Source organism: Zootermopsis nevadensis, unplaced genomic scaffold (genome assembly GCF_977971745.1).
Source record: "Zootermopsis nevadensis isolate Lab colony 2312 unplaced genomic scaffold, Znev_1.0 Znev_ptg000031l, whole genome shotgun sequence".
NCBI classification, from domain to species: domain Eukaryota; kingdom Metazoa; phylum Arthropoda; class Insecta; order Blattodea; family Termopsidae; genus Zootermopsis; species Zootermopsis nevadensis.
The window spans coordinates 2,610,113-2,634,383 of NW_028259163.1; the positions used below are offsets into that span (position 1 = coordinate 2,610,113).

General features: G+C 38.5%; 1 protein-coding gene across 5 annotated transcripts in view; it reads left to right on the forward strand.

The window, feature by feature from the left end:
* Positions 1-24,271, forward strand: part of heph (polypyrimidine tract-binding protein 1 heph) — a 543,355-nt gene that overhangs the window by 123,539 nt on the left and 395,545 nt on the right. The window contains exon 1 of one of the 5 annotated variants that reach the window (XM_022061199.2): positions 10,039-10,086. The exons of the other annotated variants lie outside the window; for them this stretch is intronic. Coding sequence (XP_021916891.1) covers positions 10,054-10,086 — 33 coding nt within the window. The 5' untranslated portion in view covers positions 10,039-10,053. Of the gene's footprint in view, positions 1-10,038; positions 10,087-24,271 lie in introns of those variants that run through there. 5 annotated transcript variants of the gene reach the window in all.

Here is a 24,271-nt window from a genome sequence, read left to right on the forward strand (position 1 = left end):
GGTACTGATGTACTCTGTTTATGTTCTTTTCCATCTATGCACTGTCACATCAAAATGATAAAACAAATCTACAGAAATGCAGTACACAGAAAGTGTAAAACGAACATCCACCGTACAATTCTTATCCGTTCGCTCTGGTATTTATTTATTTATAAGCCTAGCGTATGACCCGTCAAATTTTAACGGTTTGTATTTAGAAGATCTCAGTGACTTTGTTTCATCTGCATGATTACGTAGCGTCGAGGGGGTGGGAAGATTGTTAATAATTTTGAATAAGTAAGGATTTTTAGCTAAATGACAAAAAAATATTATAAAATTAAACTTCCTTTATTCAGATATTAGCGAAATGAAGAATCAGAGATGAAGTTTCTAATTTAATACAGGGTGTGTAATAATCCTCTGCTTGGTCACGGCTGTGGGAGACCGCGTGGGGGGTGATAGATATGGAGCAGTGATGAATGATGATTAGCAAGGATAAACCTTCAATCCCGCATCATCCGCCATTAATATACAGGGTGTCCCAATAAGATGTATACAAACATCCAGTGAATGGAATAAAGTAATTTTAATAAATTAACCCTCAGCCATTTTGAATATCTGAATCATGGGAAAAGATATTGCGATGCCATCTGTTAAGTGTAGAGCACACTAGGTTTCCCGTCGTAAACACAACACATGGGAATCGATAATAAGGTTGATATCCCTTATTGTAATGCGTGTACATGTTTTAGGACACCCTGTATAATAAAAAAATAAAATATGTCTGTAATGACAACCAGTTGGCTGGAGAATACGTCCAACTCCCAGAACACTATTTGTGTCACATCGATCCGACAATGGACAATGCACAGCTTTATATTTCTGTAATGAATCAACTTCTGTAGGGGGTCGACTTTGTAGGTGTGCCTTAACGCGTTAGTGACGGGAGTGTCAAAGTATCCGTGTGTAAGTTTGTAACTCTGCGAATGTTCTATTTTCGAATTCTTATGCTTGGAGAAACGAACTTTTCGTTTCAAGAACTTCTACTCAGTATAGTATCCCACTTAAACGTACGTAAAGCATTGTGTGACTTTTTTTTTTCCCAACTTCTCGTCAGAAACGGTTCACGGAACAAACGTGGGTGTGAATTTCTTCTTGTGTATAACAAGGAAGCTGTCTCCTTCCGTGTACAACTTCATAATCTTTGCTTCAAGATGGCTGCCTTCTAGCTTGTTGCTTCGTGTAATGTAGTAGAAATTTATTCCATTGGATCAGCCGTGTTATGTTTTAAGATACTGTAAGTAAAGTAAAGTTTGTCCCACTATACGCCATGTAGGCGTTTGGGGGGTGAGTGGAGGTATAGCTCCTCTCTTCCTTGACCTCGGCACTAGATGGGGGTGAGTGGTCAGCATCACGCCCCGGCCGGCTTTACCCCCGGGAAAGGACCCCGGTACCCATTGTAGAGGAGGCTGGGTGGGCCCCAGAGCCGGTCTGGACGCAGAGGCTAGAGGAAAAATCCTCTGCCCCCGTCGGGGATCGAACCCCGGTCGTCCAGCCCGTAGCTAGTCACTATACTGACTGAGCTATCCCGGCTCATTTTAAGATACTGTACCATTTTATATGTCGCCTTATCAGCAATGAAAATTCTGTCCCGAGATTCAAACCAGTGTCCTCAGCATCGAATGCCATAATAAACCGGAGACTGTCTTGTGGTAGTTTTTTGTCGACAGGGATTCGAACCGAGTACAAGTCAGATACATGTAACTCCTCGGTAAAGACACCTCATAATTTTGTTCTGTAAGTAAAGTTGTTCCCAAGTAATTGTACCCTAGGGTTTCTTATTAAAAGACGGTCTTGTTTAAACTACGAGATCTTTTAAGAAAAAGTTGAACAATGGCTTAAGCACCATAAACTCAGATTTGTTAGTGTCTTAAATTACTTCAGGGCGAAGTGTGACGTAGCACGAAGCCCGCTTTGTATTATGATCGTGTCTTCTTAAGTTTCGGGCCATGTGTCTCGGCTCCTGAGGGCCGTTTGTCTTCCGGCAATGGCTAATATCAGTATAGAGGGCCCGCAAGACAAACTCCTTGCCTCTTAGAGGACTTTACCTACTTTGTCTTGAACATGAGTGAGACAGGCCCGGAGTTTTAGAACTTTATTCGTGCCGACATGTTTCTACACTGAAATTTTGCTACAATATGCGTGGTAAAATTCGAGGGGAAGAAGGAAAAGTTTTTGGCTCTATGTTATGAAGCATGTTTCTTTTCGGCGTACTTGATAGCCGGGAGTCATGTTTATGTATTTAGTGGATCCGAATAGCTCTTAATAAAAGAAAAATATATATTTTCTAAGCGTTTTGATCTGATGATCTTTGGTTTGTACTATCGCGTTGTCAGAACTGCGTGAACCATCGGAGCTGACTGCTAAAACAGCGAAATGACGAAAGCTTGTGTTTATTTCTTGAATTATTACTTAGACTTAGCGTTTCTCTCTTAATTCACTTGTTAATTTGATTTCTCATTTTGTTTTATCCTATATTTCTTTCATAATCCTTTACACACTCTTTCTTCTTTATATCTCCTTAATTTTTATTTTTTTAGCCACGGTGGTCTAGCGGTTAGAACGCTGGCCTTGTAATCCTGGGGTCTCGGGTTCGATTCCCGGCGGTGCCCGAATTTATAACTTGTGTTGGGCAAGGCCGTGGTCTAGGCAACACGGAGTTTTCCTCCGTGGCATCCCAACAATTACTCCATTCACACACAGAAGAAGGCAATGGCAAACCACTTCTGGGTCATCTGCCAAGAACGTATATGAACAGGTCCCAGTCCGAGAAAAGGATGGAAGGATCCTGTTCATATGGACCTGTCGTCAGACAGAACACTAAATAATAATAATAATTTTTATTTGTTTCATAGTTATCAGTCTTTCCGTCTTCTTCACTTATTTATCATTCTCTTTCTTACTAATATCTTTCGTGTCCTTTTATCCATCTAATTTTATTCCCTTTCCTTCTTTTTTTATCTCGTAATTTTATTTCTTCGTTCATTTATTTATATTTTCCCTTCGTCCAATCTTTCTCGCTTCATTTTAAACTAACCTAACGTAACCAGGGAGACTCGACTAACATTTTACAGTTTCCTGAATGTTCTTTTCTCATTGTACGGTTCAGAAACTTGGTTTATGATGAAGGAAGATGAAAGAAAAATATAATCAGACGAATTAAATAAAGTCCCTGCGGTCAGTGCAAGCGCGCACAAGAGGAAACCTAATGAAATAAGAAAACCTTCCTCAAAGTTTCCCAGTCCAAGTGAACATAAACAGAAATGGTGGAAGGATTTAGATGGAACGGTAATGATTACCAAAACATGCATTAAATTACACACAACGACGAAAAAGAAATACCGATAGACCAAATCAGAGATGGTGCTGAAGTTTAGAACACGTTTAAGAACCTAATTCATAGACGCGGATTATGATTACGACGAAGATTATTTTTAATTTTATTAATTTCCAAAGGATTTCTTGTCTTTTAATCTTCCTTCCTTTATCTAATTCCTTTCTTTGAAATTTTTCGTCGTATTTCATTTCGTATCTCGTCGCAGGCGTGATCTCTTAACCCGGCTACATGTAACCATACGCCGTTCTTGCGCGGAGAGACTTCGCTCTGTCGCGGCTCTCGACCACATGTCTGTCGGTTGATCCAGACGGACTCCAGAGATTTTCTGTTGTTGAATTTTTCATGTTTTTCTCTGTACACTTTGCTGTATACGTGTGTGTGGTCTACTGTACTGGGGGCTTGTGACAGTTGACGGAAAGATGGTAGATTTAGGGGCCTTTGTAAAAGACTCAAGCCGTCGTTTACCAATGTCGCTTACACCAGTTACCACGTAGATGACGAGAGTGTGATGCAGACGTTCTGACGTAGTGTGAATACAGCTTCATGCAAAAAAGTTGTAATATCACAGAACATTATTAATCTGGAAAATTTATTACAAATATAATTTATACCGTCAAGTAAAACTGTTTAAAGTCTGTATTAAGATAAACCCAATCTTTCGCTGTAACTACACTACATCGTCAGGGGGTGCATGTTATTTACAGCCAAGGTCACTTAAAATTCCAAATAAAACATTTGCATCTGAGATAAATTACTTTGGTAATATAGGACGTACATACGAGGTGCGATCGGAAGGTTTCCAGACTGCGCGTATAAAAACCCGTACACTTATCTCAGGTAGTAAATTCATCCATCATCCTCGAAGTAGTTCCCCTGGGAGTGAACACAACGATCCCAGCGCCGCTGCCAAGCCTGGAAGCATCCCTGGAAATCTTTCTTTGTCAGCCTGTCAAGCACCATCTGCGATTCTGCCAAAGACTCGCCAAAACGGCTACGGAAACCTATGAAATGCTAAAGCAAGCATTTGGGGAGTCCGCAATGGGTCGTGCACAAACTTTTGTGTGGCATTCACGTTTTAAAAATGGCCGAACCTCTTTCGATGATGACGAGCGTTCTGGACTACCATCTTCGAGCACAACGCCCGAAAATGTTACGAAGATTCGGCAGGACATTCACGAAGATCGACGTCGTACCATCAACGACTTGTGCGACATTGTTGGGATAGGCTATGGGACCTGTCAGCTGATTCTAAAGGAAGAACTCCACATGCGACGCATCCTGTCTGAGGACCAGAAGCAGAATCAACTTCTCGTTTGTCAGGAGCTCAAAGATCTTGCAAGAACCGACCCCAACTTCCTTTCTAAGCTCCGTGTGACTTCTTCCTCTTCCCAAAGATGAAAATTCAGCTAAAGGGAAGGAGATTTGAGACGATAGAAGAGATTCAGGCAGAATCGCAGATGGTGCTTGACAGGTTGACAAAGAAAGATTTCCAGGGATGTTTCCAGGCTTGGCAGCGGCGCTGGGATCGTTGTGTTCACTCCCAGGGGAACTACTTCGAGGGTGATGGATGAATTTAATACCTGAGATAAGTGTACGGGTTTTTTATACGCGCAGTCTTGAAACTTTCCGATCGCACCTCGTACAATGTATTTCATACAGCACGTCCACTGATTAAGTTGTACGGAAATTTCACCTCCCAGTTCCCTGTAGAAACTACTGTAATGTAGGTAAGGTAATTGTATTACTTTTATGGAGCGATAGTTGACTCGTATTCGAAATACCTCGTAGCTCTTGGCAGTGAGTAACCTAGCTTTATCAACTGGTGGTGTTAAGATGGAGAAATATTTTTGGTAACCGTGTGTCTACTTGAGTGATAAATCGATGTTGAATTTTGATGAGGAAACCTTTTGTAAAGCGGTCATTTGGAAGACCGAGTATGAGATGTGAGGATATCATTAAGGTGGATCGTAGAGATGTAGGGAGGGGCGGATTATAAGGATGAAAGATTCATTGGCATGTCGTATTGTCGTATCTCGTGCCCGGCTTTTATGTCAGTAACTTTCGGGGTTTTACTGCAACAGTTGGTATAATAAGTCGTGCCTACTAGATATTTCCGTGGTTTGTGGACTCAGCACGGACTGACGGTACATTTGAATTTGGTATTGGGTCGTCATTTGAAGCTTTTGGACGAAATTCACTTCGGTTTACGTATTGTTGGTGAGATTTGAGGTTCTCACGGCGTCGAGAATGGAGATACATGTCTTCTGTGTTCTTCCGTGGTTATAACTTTGATGATGAAGGCAACAAGTAACTCTGAAACGTCGGTAATTGATCATTTGAGCGTTTTATTATTCCGTAACCTTCTTCTTTATGATCCGTGATTTCGCATATTTACCTCAGTTTTGAGCTTTTTATGGAGGTAAATTGTTGTTGCCAACAAGTTTCGTGTATATTTTTAATCATTGAAATGCTACGTTTTACTTAATTTTTGTACTGAGTGTATAAAATCTCATAATAGGGAAACTTTATGTGTCCTTCATATCCCGTGTCCGAAATTGTCGATAGGTTTTCGATTAAATATCGTATTTGTGTCTAAACCAAATGTTGCAGGGCGGAATTAATTTTGGTTTGAATCGATCCAACATTTCCTCTACTTTAAGATCAGATAGAAATCGTCTTTTCTTTCATACAATATCTTCATTTTCTCTACGTTTTGTAGTCAGATCTTTTTTCCCCTCGATAGTCTTGGGGCTTTCCCTCGATTGAGAATATATCGATTATCTCGTTCCCCTTCTCGCAGGCTTCGTACGTGTTCGCGTCTTTTGGGGCTTCGAGTTTCTTTTTCGCCAGTCGATGATAATCGTCCTGTAGTTACTTTTCGATTTAGTCTTGAATTAAATCTTTACTTAAAAGTTTCCCAAAGTATCCCCAGATTTAGGTCTACGTGTAATTCAAATGAAACAGTGATTTCTTGAGGGCTGTCTACCGAACGTCCAGAGAAGTCGATACTTTACCACTCAGGTGTCAATCGAACTAAATAAATCGATAGATAAAGTAATTTCATGTCTCAAAATGTTTGTCTTCTGAGTTGTTTTTCCGTGTGTTACATCAACTGGGATTGATCACCCTGATGATGGATACAGCAAGCGCTTTTGAAACGTCGATAACATTCTACCATTCTGAGTAGCAACTCAGAAGACAGCCTTCTTCATACTCGTCGCCTTGAGAACCTCAAATATCACAGTTTCCTGTCTGATTAACAAACTTACTCTGTGACTAACAATTCTTCGCTCTAGACATCTAGGTAGCTAACTACGATTACATCATCGTATCATCGTGCAGCGATACATGCTAGTAATATATGAGGTCTCTGAGCTTAAGTGATGTTCTAAAGCAGTGGTATTCAACCTGGGGTACGCGAAGACCTCTTAGGGGGTACGTGAAATTTAAAAAAAAAATATTATTTTATGATAAACACTGAATAAACAGTAATGTAATTTATTTAATTTATTTTAGATGTAGATTATATACTACGTATAACTTGAATTATACACCAACAACTTTGGGGGTACAAAGTTGAAAATAAATTATATCTGAGGGTACGCGAACAAAAAAAGGTTGAATACCACTGTTCTAAAGTATTGTACGCGACAGTGTAAATCTACTGATGACAATATGAACTTAAACATAAAACCATGTAAATTCATTCATGTTAATTCGTCCATGTAGTAGCCTAAAGGTTAATACATTAAATTTAAATATCCTCGTTGCAATATATTTATTAGGTTTTTTATTTAACAAGTATACATTTCTGTGCCAGTGATCAATATTTCATGATTTTTGATAGGAAAGTGCTAAATTAGGAGTTCGTGTGTGTGTCCGCTTGGTTGCACAGCTTCCAGTTATATTTAACAGGTTTTGTTAGCTTTGGAGAGAGGAGACAATACGAGGACATAATAACTTTTACAGAATAAAACCAGTCATAAATACCAACGAATTTGTATTTATCCAAGCGTAAAAAAATATGAAATCCTACCCGCGCATCGCGTGTTAAGTTATAAACAAATGAAGCGTAATTCGTTCACCATTTAATTCTGGTACGTGAATAAAGATGAAATGTTAAATTTTATTATATCTGTGTCCCCCCCCCCCCCCCCGACAGGACAGACTGACAAATTAACTTGCGAAATGTGAGAATTGAGATTTTTTACGACGATGACTATAATGAATCCTGAAGATGGAGACGTTACATTTCTCCGAAACGCTTTCATCCACCGTCCAATCCACGTGGCCCCAAAACGCAGGACAACATCGTAATCACATTGTGAGATTGTACAGTCGCTCAGTTAATCAAGAAAATCCCCTTCTGTTTAGAAACACGAAATTCCACACGAACCCCTTCATAATCCCTGCCCCGAGGCAATCAAATCGAATCCGTAGCATCCAACTCCATTTATTTAATATATATTTTTATATTTTCCTTTATTCTGTTTCATGTGATTACTCTTTTTATATCAGACTTAGCGAACGAAACATTGTAATTAATTTCATTTGCGTGCTACATGCCTCGCCCATCTCATTCTTCTTGATTTGGTCTCCCTAATAATATGCGGTGAAAAGTAAAAATTATTAAGCTCTTCTTCATGTATTTTTCTCCAACATCCCGTGACTTAATCTCTCTCAAGTACAACAGTTGTTCTGAGACGCCCTCAGTCTGTATTCTAGGCTTGGTGTAAAAGACCAAATTTCACGCCGATACGAAACAACGGGCAAAGTTTGCTAAATTTTCTTTTTACTAATCTTTACCTTTTTGCATAGCATGTCGAGCATAAAGTTTTCAACAGATACAAGAAGATATTACGTGGGCTCACCTAAGCGTATATGGATGATAATATTAAAAATGTCATAAATAATGTGTGGACTTAACATTTTAAAAGCCCAGTGGTAGTTATGTCACCTGGTTTAATAATCATTAATTCTGCACGTGTTCCACAATTTATGTACGAGCGATTGATCTTTTGTAATGGTGAAGTATGGTGTTTTCTTCGCGGTACGGACTGAATGTTTATTTTGACGGGCTTCGACTTCAGTGGGTTAATATGAAGCCCGTTGATACGAATTTAAATTACGTGGTTATTTTGTGCTCCGTCCGGGATTCGAACGTGAGTCATGTGTTTCCTCTGTGTCGTCGTCACGAGAGTATATCCTGGTTAGCAGTAGAGGCTTCCGCTCGAAATGGCACGTGCGTGTTATATGTTTTTCGACACTGTCAGCAACAGGCAGCCCTAAGCATGAGTTTGTAATTCACGTCAATCGCTAACCCCCAGAAGTTCGCGTGCTGTAGCTGATTTCAGTAAAATAAATGTTTATTCTAGACTTATTTTGTGTTGTGTACCTCTGGTCTAATAGTTGAAACACATTTTGAAGCTTCGTTCCGTGAAGTTGGCAGCGTGATGCCGAACATCTGGCCTTGAGTAAGCGCTTTTTTGAGATCTCACGACAACCCCCCCCCCCCCCCCCCCCCCCCCGTCATCCGGTCGTCAAGAGTTTATGTTCGTTGTTTCTAATTATTCACAATAGATGGCACTACAGCGCTGTTCCGAAGTGTTACCACCCGATCCCGTTCATGAAACCATTTCGCGTGTATTTTAAGCGTACTAGATATTTGTTTATTCTTCTGTTTATTGACGTCCGTGGCTTTCACGTTACCGGATCTTAGAAATCCTTCTTAGAGCAATGCCTCTCTTCAGGATGTAATGTTCGCTGAGTTATTTAAGAAATCTTATGCTTATTACGTTTCTATCATCATGGGACTCTTTCCACATCTCCCTGATGATGGAGGCTTCAAGGACCTCTGAAACGCTGGTAAACTTCTACACAAGTGACGAAGTACAGACGTAGTATATCAAGGATGATGTCTCAACTAACTACTGATTAAGATGGCGGTGATGATGTGCTTTGAGTTACGCCACTGATTTATCTTTGGCCGTCTGTGGAAAGAACAGATATTACTCCTTTTTTTTTACTTTTTATAGTCGGGGTTAAATATTAAACTAATTTTGAGTGACAGCCACGGGACGCTTTAACAACTTTAAAAAAATTAGTTACGCTACTGATGTCATTATCTTTATAGCTTCGTCATACAGTCTCTTTGTCCAATGAAAATTCATCAGAATGTTCCAGAGTTGGGTCACGGATTCAGGACTGAAAGAATCCCGTAGTGAATGGCTTTTTATTTTGCTCGACGAATAATTTGAAACGCTTAGAGACCGATTCCGGGCTGCAATGTGAAGGATCAGTATACAATTATTTCATTTTTGATAAAAAAATTGCTGGTATGGTACCTTAAAATAAATGCAGTGTAATTTATTTAATTATTTTGTTTTGGGTCTGAAAATGTATTCATCTAGTGGTTTTAAGACTAGGGCCTTTATGTTGGTGAAGTTGGTATTCAACTGCAGTGGAAGATGGCGTGTTGGGACAGTGCGGTGTGCCGGCTTAGCGTGGGAAAGTGTGTTTTCTGATGTTTATTTTAGTGTTATATAGTCACGGTTTATTAACATCGTTAGTCTAATATTTGTGATAAGTTTATTGAAACATACATCCGGTGAAGATTATGGATATTCGTCATAATTAATAACAATAACTTGGGTCAGTGTTGCTTACGTGTCTGGATTATGGTGTGGAGAATAATTGCAGCCAACTTACAGGTTAGTGTGTTGACTTCGTAAGCAGATAAAGTCGTATGTACGTTTGTCACTCGATATGTTTACTTGGTAACACTCGATTTAGTACTCAAGACTTTATATGAAGAAGTTAACTTCTACTATATTGTGAAATTAATTATTTGAATGTGTTTAACTTTGTTATTAATAGGAATGTACTGCTTTTGTTCTGTTTATTGTTTAGGTCCTATGCACATAATATATTATTAATCTTGATCAAATTCCTTCTTCTGTACTCTTTATTGGAAAACATAATAGTCGTGAATGAGAGCTATGTAATATGTCGGTTTACCCAAGGTCTTCGACTAAATTTTGGCATATTTATGATGACCATAGGAAGATTAGTTGCATTTATAACAAACATTTCTTTATGTATCGGGAAATATTTTGTGTTAAATCGATCTGTAGTGTGTTATTTCATGCCAGCCTTTTCTGTAAGTTATTTTAATCAAATATCAGTGATTAATTGTTTATGCAATTTAAATAATGACATAGATTTTACTAAAGTATTGAGTAATAATAGACCTAGACAACATGAAGTCGTATCATGTTAAATAAGCCACACGTGCTGATATAAACGTCTGTATTGTTTACTGACTGAAATCCTTCCTCATTAGGATCTGAAAATATATCATAACTGTGTCTTTTAAATGTTTAAGTTTGGCTTATCATCATATATATTATTATATATTTATTTGAAAATATGTTGTTAAATTACCAAATAATTAATGAGACAACTCTAGTCGTGTTTAATGTCTCTGTAGATTGATAGTCAGTATGAAATTCTAGAAACGTCTCTTCGTCAGCATATAATAGATGATACGACATCACTGGTAGGTTCCATCATCTTTTATAACTGACTGTACAAGGCAACGACAGGCCCAACTATACGTCTAAAAAAGATATGTCTGCTTTTGTTCAAATAAAAGTTCTCGTCCGGGTACGGATATTCTGTTTGTTTTCTAATTAAAGTGAGATTTTCTGAGATATTTTACTGTGATTATTTTAGGATCTTGTAGGAAGATTAATAGGGCCATCAAATCTGATGTATCCCCCACCCCCTGTCTTCTGTAAATCCAGTTCTGGCCTCGTGCTATGGCATATAAAATGTTGGCTTCGGCGTCGGACCGCTAAGTACCGTGAATGACATTTACTGTTGTCCAAACGCACAGTTTCTGCTCCGGAAGGAATCGATTTATACTATCGATTCATGCTCTCCGGTCAGCCATCACAGCCAGCAGCGTCTTTTGGTTTGAGGTGTAGATGGTCGTTCAGGGCGAACGTAATCCTGTTGTATAATAAAACATATTCTGTTTAAAGAGCCCTTTGAAGCCGACGCTCGCGTAAATAATATTTAAGAATTCAGTCCGTACCGCGAAGAAAACACACCTCTTCACCATTACGAAGATCGACTGGTTAACGCTGTTTAAGGAAATAATCGCTGAGATGATAAAGTTGCGTCATATTGTGATAAATATATATTTGTTTAAATCTTGTCAGTCTAATCACAATAAAATTCCTATTAAATATTAAAATATTACTATAATTAACATTTAAATATTTAATAGGAATTTTATTGTGATTAGACTGACAAGATTTAAACAGAAATAATCGCTGTTTATAATGAGACACGCATTGCGTACATAATATTTAAACATTTAGTCCGTACCTCAAAGAAAACAGCACACTTCACCAATACAAAGATCAATTGGTTAACGCTGTTTAAGGAAATAATCGCTGTTTATAATGAGACACGCACTGCGTACATAATATTTAAACAGAGCTCGTACCGCGAAGAAAACACAACACTTCACCATTAAAAAAGATTGAATGGTTAACGCTGTTTAAGGAAATAATCGCTGTTTATTGTGACACACAAACAAAATTAAGAGTTATTGATTGTTAAAGAAGGTGGTGTATATAGTTACCACTGATTCAAAAGGTTTAATCATGCACCGTAAAAAGGAAGACGTTTCGAAACCTCGATCAAAGCCTCGGTCAGACGGACCTAACGGAAGAGGAGAATTGAGGAGGCCATGGACCGAATACGGACCGGAGAGCCATAGAAGAAGTAATCTTATGGAATTTCTTGGAGCAGAGACTTTTTTGAGAAGCTCAACTAGTCAATAAATTTGACGCGTTCATTACTGTTTTCACAAAAGTCCACCACCTATGTCGGGTGAATAAAATTGGCACCCGATTTATTGGTCGTGATATCCATTTTAATATTATCTCTTATCCTTTTTGATTTGATGATCATAATATTTGGTGAAGAGTATAAATTATGAATATTCTCGTTACGTAATTCTCTCAAGTCACCTCGTCCTCCTTTGGTTATAAAATACTGGAAATCGTAACCAGTGTTTTTAAATACTAATTTGCATTGAACCGCTACTGTAGTTCTCCAGGTTCACGAAGCTTGGATCGCCTTTGAGGATGTAGTTTTGAGTAGCCCTGAATAAATTCCCAAAGCAAATTATTTCGCCGTCTTCATAGGATATGAATATTTAGAAGATCCCTCCATAATTCCGGACGCGGTTCATGGATCTGCGGTTTTCCAATCCAGAACTTAATTTTATCACGAATCAATATAAAACCCATTAAGAAATCTCGGAAGTGAGATAATTATTTTTTTAAAAATAAATATTCATGCTGCAAACTGAATGCAGGTGGAAAAGAGTGGTTTATTCCAAGACTGAAGTTTCGTTTTTAGAAGTTTTTATTCTTTATTTATCGTAATGCCTCAGCTGCCATCTGCCAGGTTTGTGTAATCGCCCGATGATGAAGGCAGCAAGGACCTCTTTAGATTTGGAAAACTTCTACCAGATTACACGGTGCTATAACCCAGAAGACAGTAATCTTAAAGTTATTGTGTCTGAATATTTTCATGGTTTTCCTCAGTTTTCCGAGGAGAATTCCCGGTTGACGTCTTCAAATAGTACACAGACACTCCATATCAAATACTTATCTTTCCACCATCGTGATTTCATTAGACGCCATATAACTTCAGCAGTTGGAAGAGCGTCGTTGATATCCAGAGTTTAATCATTTTTTAAGCTATTCCCGTCTTGTTTCTTGGGTATTTCTGATAATAAATTCTTAAAAATCGCAGTTTTCGTATGGGGAATAGTTAGTGTTTCTTTGTAGTGTGACTTAAAAACGATATTACTTTTTTTTCCCTCCTGTCTGACGACAGGTCCATATGAACAGGATCCTTCCATCCTTTTCTCTTCTCGGACTGGGACCTGTTCATATACGTTCTTGGCAGATGATCCAGAAGTGGTTTGCCATTGCCTTCTTCTGTGTGTGAATGGAGTAATTGTTGGGATGCCACGGAGGAAAACTCCGTGTTGCCTAGACCACGGCCTTGCCCAACACAAGTTATAAATTCGGGCACCGCCGGCAATCGAACCCGAGACCCCAGGATTACAAGGCCAGCGTTCTAACCGCTAGACCACCTCATCTTATTATTATTTAGTGTTCTGTCTGAGGACAGGTCCATATGAACAGGATCCTTCCATCCTTTTCTCGGACTGGGACCTGTTCATATACGTTCTTGGCAGATGATCCAGAAGTGGTTTGCCATTGCCTTCTTCTGTGTGTGAATGGAGTAATTGTTGGGATGCCACGGAGGAAAACTCCGTGTTGCCTAGACCACGGCCTTGCCCAACACAAGTTATAAATTCGGGCACCGCCGGCAATCGAACCCGAGACCCCCCATGATTACAAGGCCAGCGTTCTAACCGCTATTACGCGTTTATTTGCAAGAAAATATATCGAGGTATACGAACTCTATGGAGAACAGACCTGAGAACGTCGTTGAACAATACGCGACATCGAAGGACTGTTCTGTATGAAACCATTCTAATAATTCTCATATTTCCAATATGTTTCATCCTTTATCGAATATTTCTTTTATAAGGAACAAATCCAGTTCATCGCCATTGGAAACTAAGTAAAAAGAGAAGTAAGACCCCTTACATTTGAAGGGCTTCTATTACGCCCTTCGTCTGTTCATCCACTGCATTCGCAATGCCGCGTCTGTTTCATAGAAAATCCGCGAAAACCACCAGCGAATTTCGTTAATTAATTGGATGAGAGGAGAGGGGGAGGGGGGAGGTAGGGCTAAATTGGGTTCGGGGGATAATTAAATAAGCAACGAACAACGACCCGAAAGGCCGCAGTGTGACTGCTGTGTATGGTAACCTTTGCCTCATCTGCGCACGTGCATGAGTGGCCCAAGTGACTCACGTGATGTAATAGCCAATGTTCGTCTTCGAGTTTTCGTGCTACGCGGGAAATTCTAGAACTGAGTTCTGACTGTGGCGACTTTGGTAGCAAGAAATTCGATTGGTGGAGTCTGGAGTTAGGAGGTCGGTTCTGTGGTGGTGAGTTCTGCCTTAATCTTCACCAGTATCATGGCGATTTAGTTCCACGCCAAGGCCTGAAATTGTAGCATGACATATCGTTCGGTCGTTTCGCGGTGGAAATAAGGTTTCTCGTAAGATGATATAGTTGCGTCATATTGTGAAATTTAATTAATTATTCGGTTTTGTCCGTCTAATCACAATTCATATTTAAAATTTACAATTAAGATAATTAAAATATCATTTTGTGTTCCTCATCGAACAATCGATTTACAATTGGAATATCTTTTTATTACATGTTTCGGTTTCTATATAAACCATCTTCAAGGTGTAAAGGTTAAAATTATAAACTTAAAACTTAATTACAATTTTCTGATATGCAACATTTTTGGTGATGTTCACTTCCAGATTAATTTTATATATGTTGCATATCAGGAATTGTAATTAAGTTTTAAGTTTATAATTTTAACTTTTATACCTGAAGATGGTTTATGTAGAAACCGAAACATGTTGCAAAAAGATGTTCCAATTGTAAATCGATTGTTCGATGAGGAACACAAAATGATATTTTAATTATCTTATTTGTAAATTTTAAATATAATTGTGATTAGACGGACCGAAACCGAATAATTAATTTAATATTTGATTCACAATATGACGCAATTATACTATCTCAGATATATGAAGTAAATCGGCAGTCACAGGACAACCCTAACCTGTCGTTTCTCATTTGTTATATTTCATTCTAACATCTACAGAGAAATACGTACATCAGAGTAATATATGGCATCATGTGGGTGTGGATTGATCGTGAAGTTCAAGGAAGTTCTTGCCAGCGGTTGGCAGTTCGTGTCTTGAGACTGCAAACGACGCAGATGATGGATTGTGAGAAACTCGTTTTATGAACACAGAATGGTGCGTGAAAAACAATGATGAAATCATTAAAAGGAAATGATTTAACTTTTCGAATCGAGAGCGAAGTATAGTCAGTTAAAATACATAAGAGTAGTCACAGACAGTGTTTAAATCACCAATAACATATTAAATTGATATTTAAGAAGAATTATTACGTGCCCGTGTATGATACAGACGTTTCGGCTGCTGAATACAACGTTTCGAAGAGAAATTGTTGCCCCGTTTATTATTATGTCAAATTACGTCAGTACGTACCATTTTGGGGGCTGTGATCTTGATGAAAAATTATGAAATAATTTGTTCTGCCTTTGTGTATCTTATGGATTATTATCTCGATCTGGAATAAAATTAAATTCGTGTGTTGTAAGGAACGTACACGTTTGACGTAAGTGACAGAGCGTTTAAGAAGCTGATAGTCGCTGAGCTAGTCATGAATCTTAAGATTTTATAAAACCGTGACTTTCATTACAGTGTTCACAAAAGCCTGCCGTCAGTCTGTCCTTTGAGCTAGATGGATCCAATCCACACACAATCGCTTCCGATTTCATGAACCTTTACGGAAACTATCGTAACTTCACCGTATAATGCTATCAGTTTCCTCATAAAACATATAAAATAATGCGACTTTAGACATCAGCAGTTTCTTTGATCCTTCACTGTCAATTTATCATAACTTTACATCGGAATTTAATAAATGTACAGTGTGTATTCCACTTCTGAATGAAATTTCATAGTCTATAATCATTGGAATTTGTAATCGTGGAATTCTTTCGTGAATAAGAGATGTAGAAATTTTAATTTATATTTATATTTAACAATAGAGTTATGTTTTAGCACCGAAATTAATATCGTGGCATTCAGAATTTTGTTAATCGTATTTTTGCTTGTGGTTCTGTAACAAGGACCAAAAGTGAATCAGTGATTTCGTTGTTACTTGTGCCATTCTAGAACTCACGCGTGTATCGCATAGTAAGGATAAGATACAATGTAACTCGGATATCCTCCTATTCACGTTAGATGAGGTCAAGGGTTACGTAGAGGGAAGCATTGTGGTCATTTTATGAACAGATTGATTACATATTGTAAGAGCTACTCAAAGAATAAAGCAGTGGAAAAGTGTTTTATGAAGTCGAATTCTATTCATCTGTCTTTCCTCTAATTGAATTATCAAATCAACTGTAATTTAGAAATGGTATTGCAGCGTAAAATTCTTTGTGTATTTATTTTACTTCCTACGTCGTTGTATCTCTTCTTTTTCTAGAGGAATATCAGGTTTTTTAAAGTAGGAAGGGGTTTTGGTGTGACTACATCGCGAAACAAGCCAATGTTTCCCATATTATTAATATGGCTGTCATAAGCTCTGAAACTCGTTTGTAGTTCATACAGAATCACAAAATAAACAACCTTTCTCATTCCATTATGCCACTGCTGTGAAAAGAGTCTATGCCGAAGGGTAACAGTGTTTGGTACAGAATCTCGAAATAAATTTTTTAAAGTTGTTTTTAAAACCATCTTCAATAGCTAACACCAGGCCTCAGTGATTGATGCAAAGTCGCTGAATAATATAACGTTACTTAAAAAAATGTTCTATAATGCCAGTAGTTTTAGTAGTTGATACATAATCGCGAAAGGTTCTTTTACGAATTGTACTTTTTGTGGAGGTGTTGGTGATGCAGGGAGCCACAATACCGGCAGCATTCCTTCACGTCATGTCGTCTTTGCTTCGCTCGTACCATAATCCTTCATCTTCCTGCGCCAACTACGTGACCTGAGTTTTAGGCATCCACACACACACACACCTGCAGACATCCGATGACGTCACTTGGAACGGGCGAAAAGATAAAAAAAAAAACACGCTGGAAGGCGTGATGTTGTTGTCGGCTGTTGCGAAGTTTTGTACAATTTGTTAGAAAACGAAAATGTCTTCATCCTGCCAGAGTTCTAAGGTAGTTTCGTCGGTAACGTGGTCATTTAAAGGCTGTCCAATTATTTTTAAGGGTACGTTCTGATCAACACTTTCCTCGGGGGTAGAACGGTCGTAGCTTGAATCTCAGTTCTCGGTCGCAACGTCCAGTTTCGCTGTAAAACTGGTAGATGTATTGACTAGCGTTTAACTGGAGAACACCTGAATGCTAGCAGATTTTTCCGAAAAAATGATGTGGCTACTGTACATCTGAAGCAGTCCCGTCCAACCTGCAGCTCGCGGGCAACATGTTGCTCGCGGAGACATTTGAAATAAGAAAAAGTCTTTTAACCCTGTCCTTTGCAACGGCGCGGTCGAACGCCTGTCGAACTATGAAAGAAAAGTTATCACCAATTCCTCATTCTCACGTGACCATATCAAAAATCCTTATTTTTAGGTTATGTTGTTCTTTGACTGGTTTAAAATATATTTGTCGTCGATTACCGACGTGTAATGCAGATGTGCGGGCCTCAGTAGCGGTTCCTTTCTGATATTTTTATAACTTAAAATATATGCAATAATATTTTAAAAAGCTTAGATCCTTGTGTTTATGAAGACATACATTACATTCTCAATAAGGGAAAAGATCTAGATAGGTGTCTTGGTAGATGATCTAGCTTCGTTATCTGTCTTTTTATATTTTTTAAAGTTTTACAATTATATTAGTGTTCCCTAGGTGGATTATTTGTTTTTATTTATATCTCTTCATTTATTTTGCACTGTGTTAATATTGTTTCTATTTTGGGTTTGCCTGTACTTGGCATTTACATTTAATACTGTACATGTATAAGTTTAAGTAATATCTTTTTGTAGTATCTTTCTTTATTATTTCATTATTATTATATATATTATCAGTGTTTGCCTGTTATTGGCTTCTCGCTGTTGGCAAACACGTAAATAAATAAATTGAATTTTAATTGAATTTTGCAAAAATGTGCGAAAAATAAACACACCCTCGCTTAGGTTTCAAATTGCATTTTTTTTTTACAAATTTTTCACATTATCATCAGTATATTTTTATTGTATATAATACGTAGAAAAATACTCAGATAAAAGTATATATATATATAACTTCACGTTGCCCGCATGCAGACCAAATTTTGCCTAATTTTCCCGCACAACAAAAAAGAAATGTTGGCGTGTTTCGTTTGTCTCGTTGTTCACAGCCACCTGGATAATAGGCTAGCTTGTTTGTTGTGTTCGGTGTGTGCGTCCCCGTGAGAATTTCACAGTGGCATTGCCACATGTGTTCGTCTGTCGTCCCACCGTTTCGTGATACGCACCGGGACATTGAAACGACAGCCATTATATACAGATCACAGGGTTAATTTCAATTTGTCCGCAGGTTAAAACGTAGTATCGGAAAGGGGGTTGCAGAACGTGAGCTTCGCTGTGGGGTTCTGTGATTGTTTGGGTTTGTTTTCCACTCAATTAATAATCAAACTCAGCCAGCCAGGCTGTTCACTTAAATAGCTCGAGGGTGCGCAGTCGTCTGTGCGCATTTCGATCTAACACGACTTGCAACCAGTGTTGGTAGTGGATGTTCTCATCCGGGTCCAAACCTGACCATTGCGTCAGGATGGTTCACAGGGAGATGAGGGCGTTTGGAACCAAGATCTGAGATTCTCAACGCGGTGAAGATCATGATGACAAAGACTGGAGTATTGTCAAGTATTAATATAGTATTATATTTCGCGTATCAAATTAGTTTGTATCCGTGTCGCCGTCATGTGTGTTGCAGATGAACTAGGCGTGAAGTATCGCTCACTAAGTTACATAATTAATGTAACTGTGTGGATTTTCCCTCCTAGGCCCGAATATCCTCCTCAAACACCTGAAATCTGTGTTCCTCCCTCTGAGTGAGAGGCCATGTTTCGCACCCATACAAAACAACAGGTAGAATTATTGTTTTGTATATTTTTAATCTTCGGGTTCTTAGAAAACAGACGGGAAGACGAAATATTTTGAGGATAGTGTAGTTGCGTGATATTGTGACTTATTAATTAAAATTAATTATTTGGTTTTCCGTCAAATCACAATGTATTTAAAATAAGATAATTAAAATAATTAAAATATCTTTCTGTGTTCCGTATCGAATAATCAAATAATTAATTTTAAAAATATTTTGAATTGAAGTATGACTTAAAAATTGAATAAGGAGTTTTATTTTTAATTTATTCACCAAGTATAATACTTGGGTGAATAAATCAAACTGATGACATTGGCTGAACATGTAGCACGCAAATGATGGGAGTCATAGGCTGGAAATGTTTAGTCCATCGTCCGTAAGGTAAGAGACCATAGATATAAATTGGAATATAATATTAAAGTGGTTCGACAAATAGGGAATTGGTGTTTATAAGACTGTCGTCCAGTGACGGGATTTTATGAACACTGTACAGAACATATTATAGAACATTTCTTACCAGCTCACGTTTTTATTTTGGTAGAAGACTCATCTTGACGTTAATTAGAGATAAGACATATTTGAGAAGTAAAACAAAGAGTATTAAATGTTTTAATTGTTTAATGGTTCACTGTTTCTTGATATATCTTACTTATAACCAGAGTGTACTACAAAACATTTAGTTTTTTTGTATATTGTGGTGACAATGAAACCTTGAACCCTAAGAAGGATTTGAGGATTTCACGGAGATGAGTCCTAAGATGGCTGTCTCTGGTAGAAGTTTACGAACGTTTCGGAGGTCCTTGCCGCCTCCATCATCAGGGCGATTGAGTATCATAGGTTGTTGTTCCAACTTCCGTTGTTTTTAACATTTAATCGTAAGAAACGACGTTTCGAATGTTAGTCTTACAAATAAAATGGCTGACGTGTTACAGTTATTGTCGAGTCTATATTGTATAATCCTTTGGAACCTTAGAATGCACAGCGCCAACTGTCAGTTTTAATATTTGTGACCTAGAAGATTTATTCCTAGGGCCAGAATCTATTGCACACTTCAGAATAGCGTGACAAATCGCGTGAGAGACAAATACGAGCAAACTTTGACATTTATGTGCCATACCCTTGATAAATTATGGTCCTCTCCCTGTGCGGTGCCCCCCAGAATGCTTGCAACACACAATGGCGTCACTTACCCTGCCTTGGTTCCTTTTCGTTACGATCATGTTGCGTACTGACATGCATTTGATTTTGCGTGTTGTAAGAGTATTTATGGAACATGGCGCCTGGCGTGTTGCATTTCTGCCTTACACTGCGAAAAACACGCGTTGGTCCGATTTTTATATTAAGTAGGAATGACAAGTTTCAGTGACCACTTTTCTCGTTTCTTCTACGTTCTTTTCATTCTCCTTTCTGTTATTTATTATCATTTTTCTGTCCTTTCTCCTTTATTTCTTTAGTCTGTTTTCTGTTTTAATCGTTCTTTTGAATACATCCAGTTTTTGAAAGGGTTATTGGAGTGGTGCTGTCTTCTGGGGTGCCGCGCCGTATAGTCTGGTAGAAATTCACCGACGTTTCAGAAGTGTTTCATGCTTCCGCCGCCCTGACGGAGGCATTAACTACCTCCGAAACGTCTGTCACAAGGCAGTCGTATTCAGTTATAAAATAGTGGAACTGGGATTTATTTTTCGTCATTACTACTAATATGAACGCATTAATATTATTAGGTTAACAGAATGTTGCCATCTTCAGGATGGTGAATCGTGTGTTAACGAAAATACCATTTATGGTAGTTAAATAATAATTTGATATTTGCGTTAAATTTGGAAAATAAAACAGCTTATGACGTAAAATTGTTGGAACATATTCTTGTTCGTTTAATAATTTAATAATTTACCATCTGTGTAAGTGTTCTGTCAGAAAATAACATATAATAAGGTAAAACATTTGTAATTAAACGCATTAAAACAAAATGAAATTCAGGACTTCTTTGTGTAACAAGAGTCTACGTGATTTCGCATATCAGCTGTTTTAGTTCAATGTCACGAGTAGCATCAGTATCCTATCCGCGGCCAAGGTAGAAGTTGACACGCAGACTCAGTGGTACGCGCGGTTTAACTGACTTGCCCCACCATTTTGACTCCGGGGACCACAATCCCGATCCGCGGTAATTTACGAGGTGCGATCGGAAAGTTTCAAGACTGTGCCTATAAAAACCCGTACACTTATCTCAGGTATTAAATTCATCCATCACCCTCGAAGTAGTTCCCCTGGGAGTGAACACAACGATCCCAGCGCCGCTGCCAAGCCTGGAAGCATCCCTGGAAATCTTTCTTTGTCAGCCTGTCAAGCACCATCTGCGATTCTGCCTGAATCTCTTCTATCGTCTCAAATCTCCTTGCCTTTAGCTGAATTTTCATCTTTGGGAAGAGGAAGAAGTCACACGGAGCTTAGAAAGGAAGTTGGGGTCGGTTCTTGCAAGATCTTTGAGCTCCTGACAAACGAGAAGTCGATTCTGCTTCTGGTCCTCAGACAGGATGCGTCGCATGTGGAGTTCTTCCTTTAGAATAAGCTGACAGGTCCCATAGCCTATCCCAACAATGTCGCACAAGTCGTTGATGGTACGACGTCGATCTTCGTGAATGGCCTGCCGAATATTCGTAACATTTTCGGGCGTTGTGCTCGAAGATGGTCGTCCAGAACGCTCGTCATCATCGACAGAGGTTCGGCCATTTTTAAAACGTGAATGCCACACAAAAGTTTGTGCACGACCCATTGCGGACTCCCCAAATGCTTGCTTTAGCATTTCATAGGTTTCCGTAGCCGTTTTGGCGAGTCTTTGGCAAGAGATTCAGGCAGAATCGCAGATGGTGCTTGACAGGCTGACAAAGAAAGTTTTCCAGGGATGCTTCCAGGCTTGGCAGCAGCGCTGGGATCGTTGTGTTCACTCCCAGGGGAACTACTTCGAGGGTGATGGATGAATTTAATACCTGAGATACGTGTACGGGTTTTTATACGCGCAGTCTGGAAACTTTCCGATCGCACCTCGTATATGTTCCCCGTTTTACACTTTTTCTGTATACTGTACACGGCGATTTTCAGGAACGCAAACCCCGCGTATAACGAGGGTCACCTAAGTGTACTCATGTAAAAACACACGGGATGGTTCATATATTGATTCTCTCAAAAAGAAATTATTAGGCCATTTTATCGTTAAATAAAATTTTCGTACGGATGGTCTATAAATAAAGCCGCGGACCACAGATTGATAAACATTGGTCGATAGAATTACATTGAGTTTATGGCCTGCAACGCCATGTTTGTTGGTTACAGTAATACATAAATACATGCTCATACATGGCATGTGATACGACTCAATATGCAAGCATGGCTGCCACTAATTGCATCATGGTTCTTTAATTGCAGTAATGGCCGCCGCGGCGCTAGTTGTTTGCCTGAATCCTCCCGTTAATTCAATTCCTCATGATCGACTTCATGTTTACCAATCGCTGCTCAGTATTACAGATGGCATTAACTGTAACTTTACACTGATGTATTGTATTTAGACGTGTAACAATTACGGAACTGAAGCATCCGATATAAGCTCATTTAGTTCAATTTTTTTGGTATTTTATTGTATACATTGGCTTTGTTTTGATAATTAACAATATTTGTACTACCTTAGGCGCTTCCGCAACACCGCTGAGCGCCTTTTAAATCGTTCCGTCCGCCTTTACGCGTCTAACTCAAAAACGGGTAAATTAATTTTCACAAAATTTTATATCGGGAAATTTTTACGAAAAAAAAAAGTTTAGTCTTTTTAATTTATATTTACGTCGGACAGTTTCAACAACCTCTTTACATAATTTTTTTTATGTAATGTATATTTTCGAGCTGATCTTTATAATAGTGATGCGTTGTGTTTTCTTGGAGGTAGGAACTGGATTTGTATTGAGGTGACGTGAGTCGCTCTTGCGCGGCACAACCTGACGTAGCGGTCCCATATAGACGACCATGCATTCAATTGTTTCCGTTTTGGCGGTCCAACCTGTCATTTGGGTTTAGAGAGTCGAAACGTATTGTATTCCCCAGTCATTACACCCGCCCTCTACTGAACCATTACATCCATGTACACCTCCCTGTAACAGTGACCTAATTCCATTGGTACGTATAAGCGTAATTGATATTTCTCGTCGTTAAACGGTCTGACATACCGAAGTAGTGATTTTTAAGTTATTTAACTACTGTATTCATCTGCAGACATTATATAGCTCAGAACGAAATGAGAATATTGAATAAAGAGAAAATAAAGATTTTGATATAGTCTACAGGGTGTTCAATTTGAAGCGTAAATCTAATTACTTTACATTAACTTTTCCACGCACAAAAAAATGAAACTATTAATAATATTGAATTTTTGCAAACGTATTCTGTTTTGTTCATTAATAGTGTTTGCACAGATATTTTTGAAACTGGTTGAGCAGCGGCCTAGCAACTAGGATTGGCTTTACTTGAGTGTTACAGGGGAGTTTGGGAGAGTCTGTTACACACGGGGGTGGATCTGCTTCGGGATTTCAAGTTTTTACCACAGTATACAATTATTGTTTGGTTACTTTTTAAATTTAACGCCCTGTATTTCAAGCATTGTCGAAGCAAACTCGAAAACATTATTTGGTTTAACTGAGGTTCTAAGACTTATTTAACGACGATATTCAACTACAACACCCGAAACTGGGTTCTATTTATTTATTGATTTCTGTGATCGATTGATATTTTTCTTTCCAATATATATTCATCTGTACTTTTCATCGGAGTAGTCTGTACTGTTTACTTACATCTGTAACTTTTGATCACTGTTCCACTTTATTCTTTAGGGCCCACTTCACTCAGACTTCCACGTTTACTGACATTTATACCTCTGATTCGTAGCATGAAGAAAGGAGTCTGTTGTAAACAGCAGTGAAGTTATTCAACCATCCAGACTACACATGTTATTTTCAATGTTGTCAGACGGAATGCGTT